The sequence below is a fragment of the Moschus berezovskii genome, chromosome 12 (assembly GCF_049115385.1).
Source record: "Moschus berezovskii isolate FMDL1 chromosome 12, NW_MosBer_1.0, whole genome shotgun sequence".
NCBI lineage: Eukaryota > Metazoa > Chordata > Mammalia > Artiodactyla > Moschidae > Moschus > Moschus berezovskii.
In genome coordinates this window covers 98,002,286-98,019,150 of record NC_142471.1, presented here as the reverse complement: position 1 = coordinate 98,019,150, position 16,865 = coordinate 98,002,286, and the positions used below count along the sequence as shown (strand labels likewise).

The following is a 16,865-nucleotide window of genomic DNA, read 5'->3' as shown; positions in this document are numbered from 1 at the left end:
TCCAGTGAGTCAACTCGTCGCATGAGGTGGCCAAAGTATTGCAGTTTCATCAGTCCTTTCAATGAACACCCAGGATTGATCTCCTTTAGAATGGACTGGTTGGATCTCCTTGCAGTCCAAGGGACTCTCAAGAGTCTTCTCCAGCACCACAGTTCAAAAGCATCAATTCTTCGGCGATCAGCTTTCTTCACTGTCCAACTCTCACATCCATACATGACCACGGGAAAAACCATAGCCTTGACTAGAGGGACCTTGGTTGGCAAAGTAATGTCTCTGCTTTTTAATATGCTATCTAGGCTGGTCATAACTTTCCTTCCAAGGAGTAAGCGTCTTTTAATTTCATGGCTGCAATCAGCATCTACAGTGATTTTGGAGCCCAAAAAATAAAGTCTGACACTGTTTCCACTGTTTCCCCATCTATTTCCCATGAAGTGATGGGACCAGATGCCATGATCTTCGTTTTCTGAATGCTGAGCTTCAAGCCAACCTTTTCACTCTCCTCTTTCACTTTCATCAAGAGGCCTTTGAGTTCCTCTTCACTTTCTGCCATAAGGGTGGTGTCATCTGCATATCTGAGGTTATTGATATTTCTCCCAGCAATCTTGATTCCAGCTTGTGCTTCTTCCAGCCCAGCGTTCCTCATGATGTACTCTGCATATAAGTTAAAGTGCTGCACTCAATATTCCAGCAAATTTGGAAAACTCAACAGTGGCCACAGGGCTGGAAAAGATCAGTTTTAATTCCAATACCAAAAAAAAGGCATTCCCAAAGAATGTTCAAACTACCACACAATTGCATTCATCTCACACGCTAGCAATGGGCTTCCCTTGTGGCTCAGTTGGTAAAGAATCCACCTGCAGTGCAGGAGACCTGAGTTCGATCCCTGGGTTGGGAAGATCCCTTGGAGAAAGGAAAGGCTACCCACTCCAGTATTCTGGCCTGGGGAATTTCATGGACTGTACAGTCCCTGGGGTTGCAAATAGTCGAACATGACAGAAACTTTCACACGCTAGCAAAGTAATGTTCAAAATTCTCCAAGCAAGGCTTCAACAGTATGTGAACCGAGAAAAGGCAGAGGAACCAGAGATCAAATTGCCAACATCTGTTGGATCATCGAAAAAGCAAAAGAGTTCCAGACAAACATCGACTTCTGCTTTATTGATTACGCCAAAGCCTTTGACTGTGTGGGTCACAAAAAACTGCGGAGGATTCTTCAAGAGATGGGAATACCAGACCACCTTACCTGTCTCCTGAGAAATCTGTATGCAGGTCAAGAAGCAACAGTTAGAACTGGACATGGAACAATGGACTGATTCCAAATCGGGAAAGGAGTACATCAAGACTGTATATTGTTACCCTGCTTATTTAACTTCTATGCAGAGTACATCATGTGAAATGAAGGGCTGGATGAAGCACAAGCTGGAATCAAGATTGCCGGGAGAAGTATCAATAACCTCAGATACGCAGATGACACCACCCTTATGGCAGAAAATGAAGAGGAACTGAAGAACCTCTTGATGAAAATGAAAGGAGAGTGGAAAATCTGACTTCAAACTCAGCATCCAAAAAACTAAGATCATGGCATCCCATCACTTCATGGCAAACAGATGGGGAAACAATGGCAACTGTGACACACTTTATTTTCTTGGGCTCAAAATCACTGCAGGTGGTGACTGCAGCCATGAAATTAAAAGATGCTTGCTCCTTGGAAGAAAAGCTATGACAGACCTAGACAGCGTATTAAAAAAACTGAGACATTACTTTCCTGAGAAATGTCCGTCTAGTCAAACCTATGATTTTTCTAGTAGTCATGTATAGATGTGAGATTTGGACCATAAAGAAAGTTGACCACCGAAGAACTGATGCTTTTGTACTGTGGTGTTGGAGAAGACTCTTGAGAGTCTTTTGGACTGCAAGAAGATCAAACCAGTCAATCCTAAGGGAAACCAGTCCTGAATATTCATTGGAAGGACTGATGTTGAAGTTGAAACTCCAATACTTTGGCTTCCTGATGTGAAGAACTGACTCATTTGTTAAGACCGTGATGCTGGGAAATATTGAAGGCAGGAGGAGAAGGGGACAACAGAGGATGAGATGGTTGGATGGCATCACCGGCTTTTGGACATGAGTGTGAACATGCTCCAGCAGTTGGTGATGGACAGGGAGGCCTGGTGTGCTGCAGTCCAGGTGTGCTGGGGTCATAGAGTCAGACATGACTGATCGACTGAACTGAACTGAACTGATTGAAAAAAATATATTCATGGTTGGAAGAGAACATCAAGGGTGTGACTCAGTGTCCCTTGGATAAGGAAATCAATATTGAGTGTGAACTGGGAATTAATCAGCTACCTCGGCAGGAAAACTGCCTGTTTGGAGTGACGATGGAAAGCAACCAATAAACGGTGTTGGACTTCATGGATTTTACATGATGAGATGATAGAGCTATTCAGCTGTGAAGTGTGTTATACTTTTAGACAAGTGATGCATGACCCCATAGGTGACTCAGATCACTGGGGGCGATTCCTTGATTTCAAAAATGGGAATCTTTGACTTGCTTCCCACAAGATAGACTGTTCCTGTCTGAACTACTGGAGGCAGGGCTGTCTGACAAAGACCTAGGGGCATGATACCAGCCCAGCAGAGAATCAAGGGTAGGACCTCTGCTCCACTGGCTTCAGCAGGCAGAGCTTCAAGCCAAAAGGGATCCTCAAGCTTTCAGATCTTGTAATTTGCTCTGCTAGGTTTTGGGTTTGCTTGGGACATGACTCCACTTTCTTCTTTCTAAGCTATAAATAAGCTACCTCACATGGAAGGTGGAACTTTGAATGTGTAATGGATTAGTGTAAAGACCCTGAGAACAAGAGATGGTCCTGGGTTACCTGGGTGGGCAATGTTATCACAGGGCCCTTCTATGTGAGAAGAAGGAGGGTCAGTGAGAGATGGGAAGAGGCCGCACTGCTGGGGACTCGGTGACTAAGGAGCCTGGGGCACACATGGGACTCGGGTCCTGCACAGCGTTCTACAGCTCTACATTGCACCCCCTCAGCCTCTCACCTCTGCCCTGCAGGGGCTGCTCTCACGCCCCTTTTACTGGCAGGGAAGTCAAGGCAGGAGGGCTGGGCATACAGTGGTTTTCCTGGTGTGTGCCCCGTGCGTGGAGACAGTGTTCTTGTTCCAGATTATTCTTCTGTTTCACAGATTCTTCTGAGATTCAGGTTATGGAGCTGGTTAATTATTTCCAAGTTTCTGCCTCATTCCACACTAGAGTCTCCACATGCTTAGAACTTCCCCTTGCAGGCACTAAGTCAGACTTTAATATTAAGAGATAACAACAGATGTGTATGCTGACTCTTCAGATATATTTCAGTCTTAAAATATAGCACAGGATGATGCTACTAGTGAGCCTGAAGGAAGAACTTCATATCCTAAGCAAGATGGCCAAAGCTATATTACTTTTACTTTTTCTGAACAACAAAATAGCATCTGTTTTCCTCTTTGTGACTCCTTTATAAGACATACTGACTCTGATGACTGGGTAGCTCTATTTTTTCAGAAGTTTAGTTTAAACTATACCGATATGTTCTTACTTATCATGGTTTCTAGGAACTCCAACACAAGCTAAGTCATAGTTTGCTCTAATTAGTTTAATTAGTTTGACACAACCTTTTTGCACTTTGCTTTCAAATTCTGTCTGAGGAACGTGGCCTGGAAAGCAGGGTCTCTGGCCCAGCTGGTTCCCTCTGGATTCTGGGCTGTCCTCGCAGAGGGGATGCAGGGGAGCCCAGGGTTTCAGGGTGTTTGCACCTCACACTTTTGAGCGGGGAATGAGACAGAATTTGTAACGGGGCGGGATCTTGGCAAACCCAATTGCAATGGGGCTGAGGTTGATATCCTTGGGGTCAACAAGCGACTTCAAGTTAAAGTGCTGCAGGATGGTGGCCAAGAACAGGAACAGTTCCATGCGAGCCAGGCCTTCTCCAACACACACCCGCTTTCCTGGAGGTGACAATGACACTAAGACTCTGCCCCAGGCCAGGTAACAGGGGGAGAGGGGGTGGGAGGAGCCCACGTGTCACGGCACTGAAGCAGAACTGATCCCCAGCTACCCACTGAACGGAAGCCCAGAGTGGATTTCAGTGTAGGAGGATCAGGGCCTCAACCACCAGCACTCAACTGCATAAACCTGTGGTAGGTTGGGAGAATTGACTCTGCCAGTGCTCAGCCTGATGTCCCAGGGGAAGAAGGGGGGCCCACGTGGAAGCCAGTGCTCTCACATTGAGTGTTACAATTACAGAGTTGGTCACAGACCTTCCCTCACAGCACACCAAGGGGAGGCCTTCCTTGGGGAGGGGAGGCAGCCTTATGATGGGTCCAGGTGACTGAGTACTAGGGTTTCCTCAGTGATCCTTGTTTAAAATTATGGAGAGGCAAGCAATTAGCCGTGAAAGAGTTCACCAAGTTCCATTAAATGAAGTATCTAAGGAGCAAAAGGACTCATCCTCAACTCAATCTCAGGACTTCCAGGGACAAGATGTCATTTAACCTCTCTGCACAGGGAAGAACACACTTCGGTCAGGTGAGGACAGAAGTAAGGGGCATGATGCAGATCACATGTGGAGCAGAGAGTAGGAATCAGGGACGATCCCAGGAAGGTGCTGCCTCTGAATGCTTCTTACCTGCAGAAAATGCCTTAAAATGGTCACTGTACTTGAACTTTCCATTTTCATTCAGAAAGTGCTCTGGTTTAAACTTCTCTGGTTCAGGAAACTCTTGCCTATCATACAAGACCGAGTCCAACGTCGGAATCACGACTGTGCCCTGGAGGGAACGCAGGCCACCTTGGTCAGTCAGGTTAACTTATCACAGGCTTTCATCTGGGGGCCCCCAGTTGAATTTTACATTAGACAAATGGTACATTTCCAATGGAGAAGTTTTTCACCTAAGGGATGATAGAGAGCAGGTAGAGTCATGACTAAATGGTGATGAGAGCTCTCATCTTCTTCCCCCAGTAGCTTCTCTGAGTGACACATCCAGGGCTGGATGGTACTGTTGTCTGCTCCTGGTTCTGGGACACACCACCACCCCAGACACCACCTGAGGAACCCCCTTCCCAGACGGCCTCATTCTGGGGTCATCAGGTCCATGCCAGGCCTGCTGGGGGAGGGGCACTCTGTAGGTAGGGATGCTGGCCCAGCCCCAAGTGTTCAGCAACACCTGCCAAGACAGGGTGTCCTTGGCCCCATCCTGTTCCCCAGAAGGCAGCTGATCTGCTGGGTGTGCACTGCAGGCTCACATCTGACCTTGGGGATGACATATCCTCTGAACACTGTGTCCTGGGTTGCTTCGTGGAGCAGGTTGGAGGGAATGAGGTCGATGAATCGCTGAATCTCATGCACCACAGCGTCCAGGTAGGGCATGTCCAGCCTGTCCTTGATGGCAGGGATTCGGCTTGGCCCAATCACCCTGTCAATTTCTTCATGAAGTTTCTCTGCCAAGATATGCATGGAATAAACGCATAACTCCAGGCTGGCTCAGCACCCATCCATAGACCCAGTAGCTGTTTATGGAGCTTCAGATTATTGGATAATTCATCCACACATGTCAGTAAGAGCTAAGCTCAGTGAGGTTATGTGCAGTCTACAGCATTTACATGTCTATTTATGGACTCCATTCTCTTAGCTGGTCATGGCCAATCCAGTGCTTGTCTTCACACCAGGAGTAAAGAATAAAAAAGGGTCTTGGGGATTTCTAGCAGGAGGGAAACTCTGTATCAACTGTTACCCCAGGCTCGCTTATTGCATGCTTCTTTGGAGTACGGAGGCAAATGGAGAATGGAAACAGACAAGCATGGTGCACTCCTGAAGGGCCTTGGAGGAAGGACTCTGGAAGCAGCCTTTGGCAGTTGCTTGGCCTTGCTAGGTTTGAGGTTGCCTGTCTGTGGGCCTTTGTAATACGTTGACAGGACTACACAGCTCCCTACAGTGTGGTAACCAAGTAAAAAAATTTCAACACATATAACAATACAGATGGTATCACTTAGTAAATGGTAGAAAATAAGTAAATACTTAGTAATTAGTAAATGTAAGAAGCCCTACATGGGATGATACACAGCACTCCAGGAAGACTGCAGTCTGGGGTGGGCGGGGAAGCCAGGGAGGTGAGGAGGGTCCTCGGCTGGCTCTGCAATCTTTCTTTTCAAGATCGCTGAGTCAGTGCTGCAAAATGTTAGCACGTTAAATTTGGCAATGGATGTATAGATGACTGTCACATTTATTTTCTTTTTCTCTATACTGGAAATTTGTCATAATTAATAAAATAAAACAATTTCGGAGGCTGTGGATCTCCTAGTACAGAGCGGTCAGAGCTCCTTCAAAATTGCCCCAGACCCATAGGGGCTTTGCTCTATGGACTCTGCTTTCCTTCCCCTTACTTTTCTGTCCAATAGAAAGGCGAACGGAGAAGGCAATGGCAAGCCACTCCAGTACTCTTGCCTAGAAAATCCCATGGATGGAGGAGCCTGGTGGGCTGCAGTCCATGGGGTCACTAGGGGTCGCACACGACTGAGCGACTTCACTTTCACTTTTCACTTTCACACATTGGAGAAGGAAATGGCAACCCACTCCAGTGTTCTTGCCTGGAGAATCCCAGGGACGGGGGAGCCTGGTGGGCTTCCGTCTATGGGGTCACACAGAGTCGGACACGACTGAAGTGACTTAGCAGCAGCAGCAGCAGAAAGGCGAAGGCCTTGGAGTCAGATGGACCAGGTCTGATCCTGGATGAGTCACATACCCATGTTCCCAAGGTAATAACTTCATGCCCTTTCACATCAGCCTTCAAGACCACAGTGTATTAAAGGGCTAATACCCACACCTGGCACACAGTAGGAACCAAATTATTAACATCAGCAAAAGGCATGGCTGAGGTAGTGAGGGGCTCCTTGCAGTGGGGACCCCCACCGCAGCTCTGGGCCAGCCCAGTGAAAAGTGGGAGCTCCAGGCCTGAGCACTGGTGATGGCTCCTCTACCTCCTCTTTCCTTAGGGCTTGATGCTGACCAGCCTGCTAACTACGGTACTGCTCACCTATGGGCCGGGGTCGGGGGTGTTTCTAATGCCTGATGCTCTGTGCATGCAGCCCCCAAAGCCATGCCTGATCCACCCCAAGTTCACCTGGTCCAGGTGCTGGAGAGGAGCCCTGGGAAGGAGGGCTGGACCCAGGGCAGCAGGCAGACTTGCAGCACTTTACCCGGGGTTCCTCCTCTGAGCCCTCTTCCAATCTGGTGAGATAAGCCAGGATGTCTTGTCCCTGCCCGCTCCTCCCTCCCAGCTCTTCCTGAAAGGCTGGGTCTTAGGGTGATGAGCACATGTTAGCGCTCTCATAAACAGATCATGTCCTGGAGTGGATTCTGGCGTTTCTTCACTGGGCTTTCTTTTGCAATCTGAGTGTGTCAGTATATGAGGGAGGGCTGAGTGCCAGGTGCCCGTCATGTACAAGAACACATCCCCCAGAGCGTTCCTCCCGTGATCCTAGTCTCACTCCCTGTTTTGCAGACAGGAAGCTGAGGCCTGAGTGTTCCCGGCTGAGGGACACAGGGTTTCTGTCCGCGTGTGCAGCCGCAGCATCTGGAGTCCTGGCCTTTCCGTGTCCTACCTTCCACCTCCGGGTGCTTCATGAGGATCAGAAGCCCATACCGCAGTGTCGTGCTGGTGGTCTCCGTCCCCGCAAAGAGCAGGTCGGCCACGGTCACAGCAATGTTTTCCAGGGTGTACAGAGGGTCTGCACTGTGCTTTTCCTGTGGATGAGAGACAGGAACTCAAGGAGGGAACATCTTCAGGTGGATGAAACAGAGACCCTGTGCCCCTAAGCAGAGCAGCACCTGCCCGCCCTGCCTGCTCCTCGGGCCCATCCTGCACAGAACTGTCAACTCCATCGCACAGTGAGGGAAACAAGGTTCCCAGAAAAGGACCGTGGGGGGCTGAACCCTCACCTGGCTGTGAGACTGGCGATCCTTCTATGCCACCAAGGGCCCTCCTGGGGGCTGAGGCCCTTCCTGGCCCTATACCATGACCTCCAGCAGCCCAGGGCTGACTGTGGGGCTCCTGCAGGGCTGCCCTCAGCCTCCTACTGCCCCCAAAGCTGGGCCTCTCGGTCCCAGGAAGCAGGTTATAGTGGGAAGAGGGGTGGGAGGGGGCCCAGCAGATGGAGGAGGCTCTCAGACAACTGCAGCAAGTCATCCAGGGAAGCCAGGTGTGGCGCTCCAGAGCCTCCTGTGGTGCCAAGGAGAGAGAAGTGTGGCCGATCTGGGTGGGGACCCAAGAGGATGTCAGGGAGGTTGTGTTGGGAAGGGCTGCACCCCCTGAGGTCGTGCACAATTTGGGAGTTAAGTGCTGAGGCGGAATGCTGAGGGCCTCTCCCCCGATGAGACGCAGTCATTAGTTGATCAGAAGTGGTTAAAAAAGCATGGGCTGGAGGGAGCCAGCATGAAGGTCCCACTCACCCCAATCCATACCCCCCAGACAGCTTCCCCAAGAGAAGCCATCTTATTGGTGAGCTCAATAGACAGCAGAGTGCAGCATGGCCCGGCAGGCTGGCCGAGTGTCAATGTGTGTGGTGGTCATGCTGAAGCCAGCGCATATGTGTAAAACCGTGAGCATCAGGATGTACCCAGTGTGGGTGGCATGGACACCACAGTGCGAGTCATCATATAAATCTAAAAGAAGCAGCCCCTGCCCTGGAAACCCATCTCGTAACGGCCGAGCGCTCAGCTCCACCTGGTCCGAAGCTGCGAACTGTGAGTGTACCTTTGCCATTTCTATCAGCATGGTGTCGGTGAAGCCTCGCGGGCAGCTGGGCTCCAGGGACTTCTGGTGATCCTTCACTCTTTCTAAAGCATAATCTTTTACTTCAGACACATTTTTCAGTAGCTTTCTATGGCTTCCAGGCAGGTACTGTAGGTAGTCTGAGAAATTATTATAAAGCTAGAAAGAGAGGGAGGAAAGGAGAGAATTTTCTTACTATACACATTTTTTCTGGATGCAATAGCATTTTGTGAGCCAGGATAATAACCTTCTCCAAACTCAAATTTATGGCTGTCAATATTGTATTGTTTAGAACATTTTGGCTGAAAGTATCTTTCTGGGCACCACTCTATGAAGCCATGTGAGTTTTGTGGTGGGAACATGAGCACATAGGCAGAGGTATCGCCTGTCTGGTGAGGATCAATTTTAAGAGTGAAACTGTAGGTGTCCCAAGGCTAGCTAGGTGGAGCCGCGGGCCCCATGGAAGTCTCCAGAAGGAGCGTTCATACTATCTAGTCTGTGTGCCCGTCTGTCCACACACACATGTGACCCTTCTTATCCTTTTCCTGCTGTAAACCATCAAATTGAATTAAGGGTGCAAAGCAGGCAACAGAGGAAAGTGCTTCACCTGGATCCAGGGGGTACTGAGCAGGTAGAAGTTCTCATTGAACAAACTCATCAACCTCAGACTCGTCTTGTCTTTATAGTCAAAGCGCTTGTGGAAGAGGATGTCAGAGATGACATTGTAAGGCGCGAAGCCGATGACAAATGTGGGGTCAAAGGGCTGGCCTGGAAAACAGGGGAATTGAGAGGGCGCTTGGCTTGTGGGTGAGGCAGGAGGGACGTTTCCAGTGCTTGTGAGGAGACACCCTAGAGCCATGAGAATTCTTGGGAGGTGGGGGAAGTGTGAGACACTTGGGTTTTCCTCCCTTGTCAGTGATTCCGGACACACCAGCTACACCCTGGGAGACCACCTTAGCCCCGGGATCAGAGAGGAAACCTTGTGAAGTGGCATCTGTGGGCTAACCGTCGGAGGAGGGATGGGTGTGAGTCCCAGACTGTACGCACCCTGGGTCTTCCTGAGCACCTCCAGCAGGAAGTGGGCCTCCCTCTGGATCCGCTGCTCGTTGCCCTGTTTTCCCATCCCTAAGTCACGGAGGGTGGTCAAAGAGAACCGCCGGGTGTCCCGCCAGGTTGGTCCATTGTTGAAAATGACCCCTAAGGAGAGAGAGCAGAACTGCTACCACAACATTTTTCACAGGAGAAGGAGGGCAGGAGTAATGAGCTTGGCTCTGCAGGGGGCACTGACCACACAGGGACCAATGCTCTGATTTGCAGGGAGGCCTTTGGTGGGGAGCCTGGTTTTCTCTGTTGCTCATATAAGCTCCTCAATCACAGCCTCCTTGCTTCTCTCACTATGTGTTGCATCCCACCATGAGAGGGGGACCATGCCTGACTACCAAGAAGTGCCTTGCGCCTCTTTCCTGCCTGCTGACTAATTCCTTTGAGGCCATTTTGCTTTTGGTGATTTTTTTTAACACCAAAACATTTTGCATTAGGGTATGTGGCTCAGCTGGTAAAGAATCCGCCTGCACTGTGGAAAACTTGGTTTCGATTCTTGATTGGGAAGATCCCCTGGAGAAGAGAATGGCTACCAACTGCAGTGTTCTGGCCTGGAGAGTTCCATGGACTGTATAGTTCACGGTGCAGCAAAGAGTCAGACAGAAATGAGCAGCTTTGACGTGAGAGTAGCAGCAGCCAATTAGTACCTGTGACAGTTTCAGGTGAACAGTGAAGGGACTCAGCCATACATTCTCTGCAAAACTCCCCTGCCATCCAGGCTGGCACATAACATTGCTTTCAATCATTTTTGACCCTCACATTATAGATACCTCAACTTGCACTTTGTGGCTTCACAGCAAGTCCTTACTAGGGCCAAGGTTACAGGGCCAGCAGACCTCGATATCTGGGAAGCCCTCAAGCTGTTTCCCTCCTGCGTGTCCAGGTCTGAGGAAGGCCATGACCCCAGTCTTTCCCGAAGAAAGTCTGGCCAGGCCCAAGAGGACACCTGGATGGCCTAAGATGAAGCACCAGCGGGGCTGGGAGAAGAGGCGTGTGACCCAAGGAAGTAGCCATGCAGACAAGCCCGTGGACAGAGAACATGACCACTGATGGGTGTGTGGGCATCAAGGAGGCCCGTTTACATGCACCAAGTTAAAAGTACAGGTAGGACTGAGCTCAGGGTCATGCATTCAGGTGTCCTGCCACCAATTCCTGTGGGACATTGCATAATGGGCCAAGTGGAAGCTGGGTATGCAGCAGAGCAGCCCAAGAGGGCACCTAGGGAAGGGACACTCCGAACACACGGCTGTCTACGCCCTCAGCCTGGCCAGGCCTCGGGCAGCTCTGGCCCTCCACGTTGCTGGCCCAGGACACAGGGTGGACAAGCAAGGGTGGCAGGGATCAGGGAGGTGTGCTGCAGAGGCTGGAGGACAGGGCAGAGGCTGTGCCCCGAGGCCTGAAGGCCTGAGATGCTAGAGGAAAGGCAGGGAGGAGCGGTGCTGGGGGACCACCCTGAAGAGCACGTGGTGAGGATAGGAGGTGGCTGGAGGGAGGGGCGGGGAGGAAGGGAGGTGAAACATGTTTGGGGAGAGCTGTGCGGAAGGACAGGAAGACACAGAAAAGCGTGAGAAGAGACAGAGAAATAGAGGCAGAGACGTGCGGGCGCAGAGGCGTGCCGACGCAGAGGCAGATCCCGGAGGCGCGCCGTCGTCAGGGGCCAAACAGGCTGAACCGGCGGCAAGGAAGCTCCCCTTCCAGAGCCTCGCAGACTGGCTGAAGTGATGGGCGGCCCTCGCAGCATACCGACACGCAGCCGCTGCTCCACACCATGGTAATCGAGAACATTCCCGTCATTATTCCTGAGGACCACAGACCTGGCTCCAGTGCCTGGCTGATGTGCAGGGTCAGCCCTAGGCCGTGTGGGACACTCAGTGTGTCCCACAGTGTGGTGCAGGCAGGCGGTACTCAGGCCCCTTGTGTCCCAGTTGCAGGATGTGGAAGCTGGCTCTGCCTGACTACTTTCAGGGGCACGTGACTTGCACCAGGGCTCCCTGGACGCCCCTGACCATGATAAAGCTCTTTGACTCCAGAACTCCTGCCCTCCTGGGGCTCTCCTCCAGGAAACCTCCTCTGTGTAAATGACAAAACTTAGGTGCTTAATTTGGTTTCAGGAGCTCCTAAAAAGAAAAACAAAAGCACAGTATCTAAGGGAGACAAATGCCTCAGAAATGCAGACTGGAAAAGTAAGGCAAGAAGTCCATATACAACAGTAAGCACATCAATTTGGAAATTCTCCATAAAATGAATAAGTTTTCCAGAAGCTCATCATCAAAATTGACTCAGGAAGAAGTGAGGATTCCAAGTTTTGTGGGTAGAAGGGACACTGTTTCACCCTAATCTGCTTTAGAATCTCACTTAAACACCAGAGAGCAAGCAGCCAAGGACAAGAGGCTGAGGTCGGAGGACAGCAGGGGGCAGGGAGCCTTCAGAGCTAGGAGGGCAGGAGGGGCACCCCCACCAGCCGGTGTCCCCCACCCTGGCTCCAGGCCTCCTCCCCTGCATAGGGGAACTCCTGGGTCTGGAGTCTGGGGGCAGGAAGGGACAGGAAAGAGGGGTCACAGGGACATCTCAGCACCCTTTTCCTGATCTAAGGACAGCCCCAGGTGGGACATCAGAGGCCCCCTCAATGGAGAGATGGGTGCCATTCGTGGATGAGGGACCTCAGTAGGTGGAGCCCCAACACCCTGGAGTGGTTGAAGCTGTGAGTGAAAACAGCTCCCGGGAGAGACTGGGACCCAGGGAGGCAAAAAGGTTTGTGGAAGGAGGCACCGCTGGGCCAGACAGCAGAAGCAGCTTCCTCTGGCCTGTTTCTCTATGAATATGTCTGTCTTGCTGGTCAGTGGGTGGATGTTCCAGGTCTTGTCCACTCTGGTGTGCAAGGCTCACACAGCAGCTTTCACCAAAACCCGCAGAGCAACGACTGAATGAGCCAATCACCCCCTGACTTGTCTGCAGATGCATCACCTTCTGTCTGTAGCAAGTTGTTACTGTCACTTCAGGGCCTCCCCCAACATCTCTCCCAGCACCCCGACCCCAAGGAGGACACACCGTTGTTCTTGTGCACCTGGAACCCAGGGTTTTCTCCTCTGCCAGAAAACTCGTTCTTGTAATCAAGCAGGACCTCCTTCACGGGCTTGAAGCCATGCACGACCACGACGCGCCGAGAGCCCAGGTACAGGGTGAACACTGGCCCGTACCTCTCTGCCAGCTGCGGAGACCAACAGGCCGTGGGGTGAGCCAGCGCCGACTCCAAGAGGAGGCCCATGCTTTAAAGTGATCCCCAAGGTCGCTGTTGTTGACCGGGAGCACCCAGAGCTACCTGGGGAAGGCCCTCTCCACAGTGGCTTCTTCCACAGGGAGTGCATCCAGGCGCAAGCACACTTGGCCCATGCACCTGGGTGCGCCTCGTTCCCCTCCCTCCCGGACACAGTTAACTCAGAAGGCTTGGCTGATTCCTCCGGTCCCCCTGAGGTCTCTCTGCGTGATTTCCCCCACCACCTCCAGTCTGCTGTCCCCAGTCAAGGTCCTGGACCCTAGGATGCTGCTGGACACCCTGGATCTGAACTGTCCAGAGTCCCCAGGCCCATCTTCCTCCCTGGAGTCTGAAGCTCGTCATTGCCTTTTAAAGTGGCTCTGTGCCCTAGGACATTCTTTTGTTAACTGTTTTAATAGATTCATCAATGCATTTAGTTTCTAGATTTGTGAGCTCATTCACTGGTCACAACAAATGCTGTAAGAGGTATGTGTAGGGGGGCCAAACGCCTCACTTTTCCTCTTGTTCTTTGGCCCCTAAGGAGAGCTGCAGGTAGACACCCAGCCAGCGTGCATTGGGTGTCAGTGCAGGTCCCTCCTTGCATAGCATTAGCAAAAGGCGGCAGCCACGGCCATACTGGGCTAGTCAAGCCACCCAATGGCAAGGCAGTTAACACTGCTCAAGCAGGGCCTCTGGGGCCAACCGTGACCAGTGCCCACTGAGCACCATGCCCAAGTTGCATCAGTAGCTTAACATTTTGAGTATCACTCTTGGGTGGTACTGGTAATTCAGTTGATTCACAACAAGCTGGTATTGAATTACAATTTGTCTGAGAGTGAGTTGAATGCACACATTTTACATCTAATTTCTGAATTCTACCCCCTCAAATCAACAATATTTCTCTTACCTTGGTGAAGGATTTGGGAATGTTCTTAATATCCAGTTGTAAAAGATTCCCAATGATGGGCAGTGGGAAAGGGCCAGGGGGCAGTTTCCAGCTGTTGTAGATGTGCTTCCAGATGGAGATGAGCAGCAGGGTGGCCATCCACACCAGCAGGGCAACCGTGATGCCCAAGGTGGCCATGGTGCCCTTGGGGGATCTGCCGACTTTCGAGGATGCTCCTGTGGAGAGGCAAAGCTTTTATAATGTATTCTTGAGAAGGAGGGTGAGCAACTGACCAATGCCACCTTCCTTGTCCTCCAGCTCAAGATATTAGTTTATTATTAGCTGCTGTTGGCTAGCATTTCAAAGGCTGATCCCTTCAGCGGCAACTTATTAGAATTTCATCCAGGAACCCACATGGCCATGTCTGGGCTCTGCCAACACTGGCTGCTGACACCTGCACCAATATCAGTAAACACAGCATCCAGGGGAGCTCCACCAGCCCATAGGTCAGAACGTGGGGTGGGGGCCTGTCCTCCCTTTGACATCGGGTAGACAAAGAGGAATAAGGTCCTGTTTACATGGGTTTGTTTCTGGTAGGATTTATGTAAGGCAACATCAATTCTGTGCTGATCATTTCCATGGCAGAGTGCCTGACCTCCTGGTGCAATTCTCAGCCCTTGAGCAGGAGTTTTGTCTGAGCAGCCCCAATGGTACTGAATCACCAACAGCCAAACTCCTGGCCAGAGAAGAAGAATTCAGCACCCGAATGTTTGTCCACTTTGTCAAACCAACTGGCAGATTCAGTAGAGGGGAAAATAGAAAAGATCTGACCAATTGTGAAAAAGTTAATCTCTGACTATTAAAAAAGGTACATGTTCATTATAGAAAATTAGGGGATAGTTACTGTTTAGAGGCATTTTGTCAAATTCTAAAATCAAAAATATTAGAATTTTTATTGTGTATGTTAAAACCAATGAGCTATCTGAGTAGATTTTATGCTTTAAAATGTCCTATCTTTATTTATGCAGGACACCACAGAGTTCCACATTGTTTCTGTTATAATGTTCTGGGTATTTTACAGAGGTTTTCTGTGTGATTCAATTCTGTCCTCTATCTGGTGACATAGGAAGATCTTAATAGGTTCTAATTTTATACTTTTAAATAAGTGATCCATCTCTATGTACAATACAAAACATGAAGGAAAGTAAAAAGAACACAAATCACCTCTGTGGGGAGTGTCGCTCAGTGGTAGAACATGTGCTTTGCACATACTTGAAACTGAGGCTGCATTCCACACACTGAGTTCTAACCCACTCTCCCTCCAGTCTGTCAGTAGTGTGACAGTCCCTTGATCTGTATTTAGAACTACAGCCATGTTACTGGTGTCCGACTTGTATCTTCCTGTGCTGTGAAGGGGCACTGATGTTGGCAGGAGTCTCGGGCCTGTTTTGTGCCCTGTGGGCTGGTTGGCCGAGGGCCCTGTCGAGGTGCATGTGCTCTGTTGTCCCCCCCAGGACCTGATGTGGGGTGGCCGGGCCCCGCCCCCAGCATGGAGACAGAGCCACCTTGACCCCTCTGTCCTCTTCTTCCACCCTGCCAGGCAGACGTGTCCACACAGCATTTTTGTTTTTGGTTTGTCCTTCCTGTTGGTGCTGGAGGGTCAGGCAGGGTCAGCCTTCCCTGGGGCTCCAGTTCAAGCCCTGACAGGCGGGCATGAGGACAGGATGTGTGTGAGGCAAACCAGGCCCCATGGCTCCCACAGGCCAAAATAACAACACGTAGCAGCTTATCTGAGTGTGTGCATCCTGGAAAGGGGGCCCAAGGGCAGGTGCAGGTGAGCCTAGACCACCCCAGGGTGCAGCACATGGTCTGGGGCCAGGCCCTACTATTCTAGGCCCTCTGTGGAAATGCTCTTGGATGGCCAAACAACAAATTCAAAATGCAGGTACAGATGTCTTTATAAAGTAATGACATTTTTGAGTATATCTTTTCAGAAGCAAGTGTTTTTTATTTGTCTTATATCTTATTCAGGTGTTGACTAATCGGGATGACAGGTGGCTGTGCCCTTGTCTGGCAGGAATGGGTACTTCTCCATCAAGACGGCAGAGGTGGGATGAGGCGAATGGACACTTCTCCTTCAAGTACGTGGTTGATCGGTTGTGGCAAAAAGGCAATCATATTGGGACAATGGTCTTCTTTCTCTGGTTAACAAAGAGTATTTAGCAGGGATGGGTATTGAGATAGTAAAATACCTTTTTAACTGAGACAGTCCTAGGATTTTTTTTAAAAAAGGAAAATCATCATCTGCTGGCACGATGCTGGATGAAAACACTGTTTCATGTATGGGCAGTCTTACAGTTCTGCTTCACAACCAGGAATTTCATGGAGCCACACTTTTTTTACATGCTGATGGATTCAACATGTTGAACAGTATTTTTAGTAGTTTTGCATCTATATCCATAGAAACAATTGGGCTTCAGATTCTCACATCTTATTATGTTCTTCTACTAGAATTGTGCTAACTTTAGAAACAATTGAAATTGTCTTCATCGTTTTCCATTGTCTGGGATACTTTAGGAATTATTTTAAAATTTTTTATTTGTTTATTTGTTTTTAGTTTCACTGGGTCTTTGTTGCCACATGCAGGTTTCTCCAGTTGCGGCACATGGGCTTCGCATCGTGGCAGCTTGTCTTCTTACGAAGCACAAGCTTTAGGCTCACAGGCTTCGGTAGCTGCAGCACAGGGGCTCATTAGCTGCAGCCTGTGGGCCCTGGAGCATGGACTCGGAAGTTGTGGCACATGGGCTT

The 16,865-nt window shown here is 50.1% G+C and overlaps 1 protein-coding gene across 1 annotated transcript; it reads right to left on the bottom strand.

Annotated features, from left to right (window-relative positions):
• Nucleotides 1-3,639: 3,639 nt before the first annotated feature.
• On the bottom strand, nucleotides 3,640-14,270 carry CYP2E1 (cytochrome P450 family 2 subfamily E member 1). The gene is made up of 9 exons (XM_055425895.2): nucleotides 14,079-14,270; nucleotides 12,967-13,126; nucleotides 9,865-10,014; nucleotides 9,425-9,585; nucleotides 8,800-8,976; nucleotides 7,649-7,790; nucleotides 5,301-5,488; nucleotides 4,677-4,818; nucleotides 3,640-3,996 (listed from the first exon to the last, which is right to left on the bottom strand). The coding sequence occupies exons 1-9, from the start codon at nucleotides 14,253-14,255 to the stop codon at nucleotides 3,806-3,808; spliced, it is 1,488 nt and encodes a 495-aa protein (XP_055281870.2). The 5' UTR covers nucleotides 14,256-14,270; the 3' UTR covers nucleotides 3,640-3,805.
• Between the last annotated feature and the right edge of the window lie 2,595 nt (nucleotides 14,271-16,865).

Coding starts and splice junctions, on each gene's coding strand:
- CYP2E1 (XM_055425895.2), bottom strand. CDS start 14,255: ATGGCCACCTTGGGCATCACGGTTGCCCTGCTGGTGTGGATGGCCACC. Junction 13,127..14,078: donor TTCCCAAATCCTTCACCAAG/GTAAGAGAAATA, acceptor TGGTCTCCGCAG/CTGGCAGAGAGGTACGGGCC. Junction 7,791..8,799: donor TGCTGATAGAAATGGCAAAG/GTACACTCACAG, acceptor TCTCATCCACAG/GAAAAGCACAGTGCAGACCC.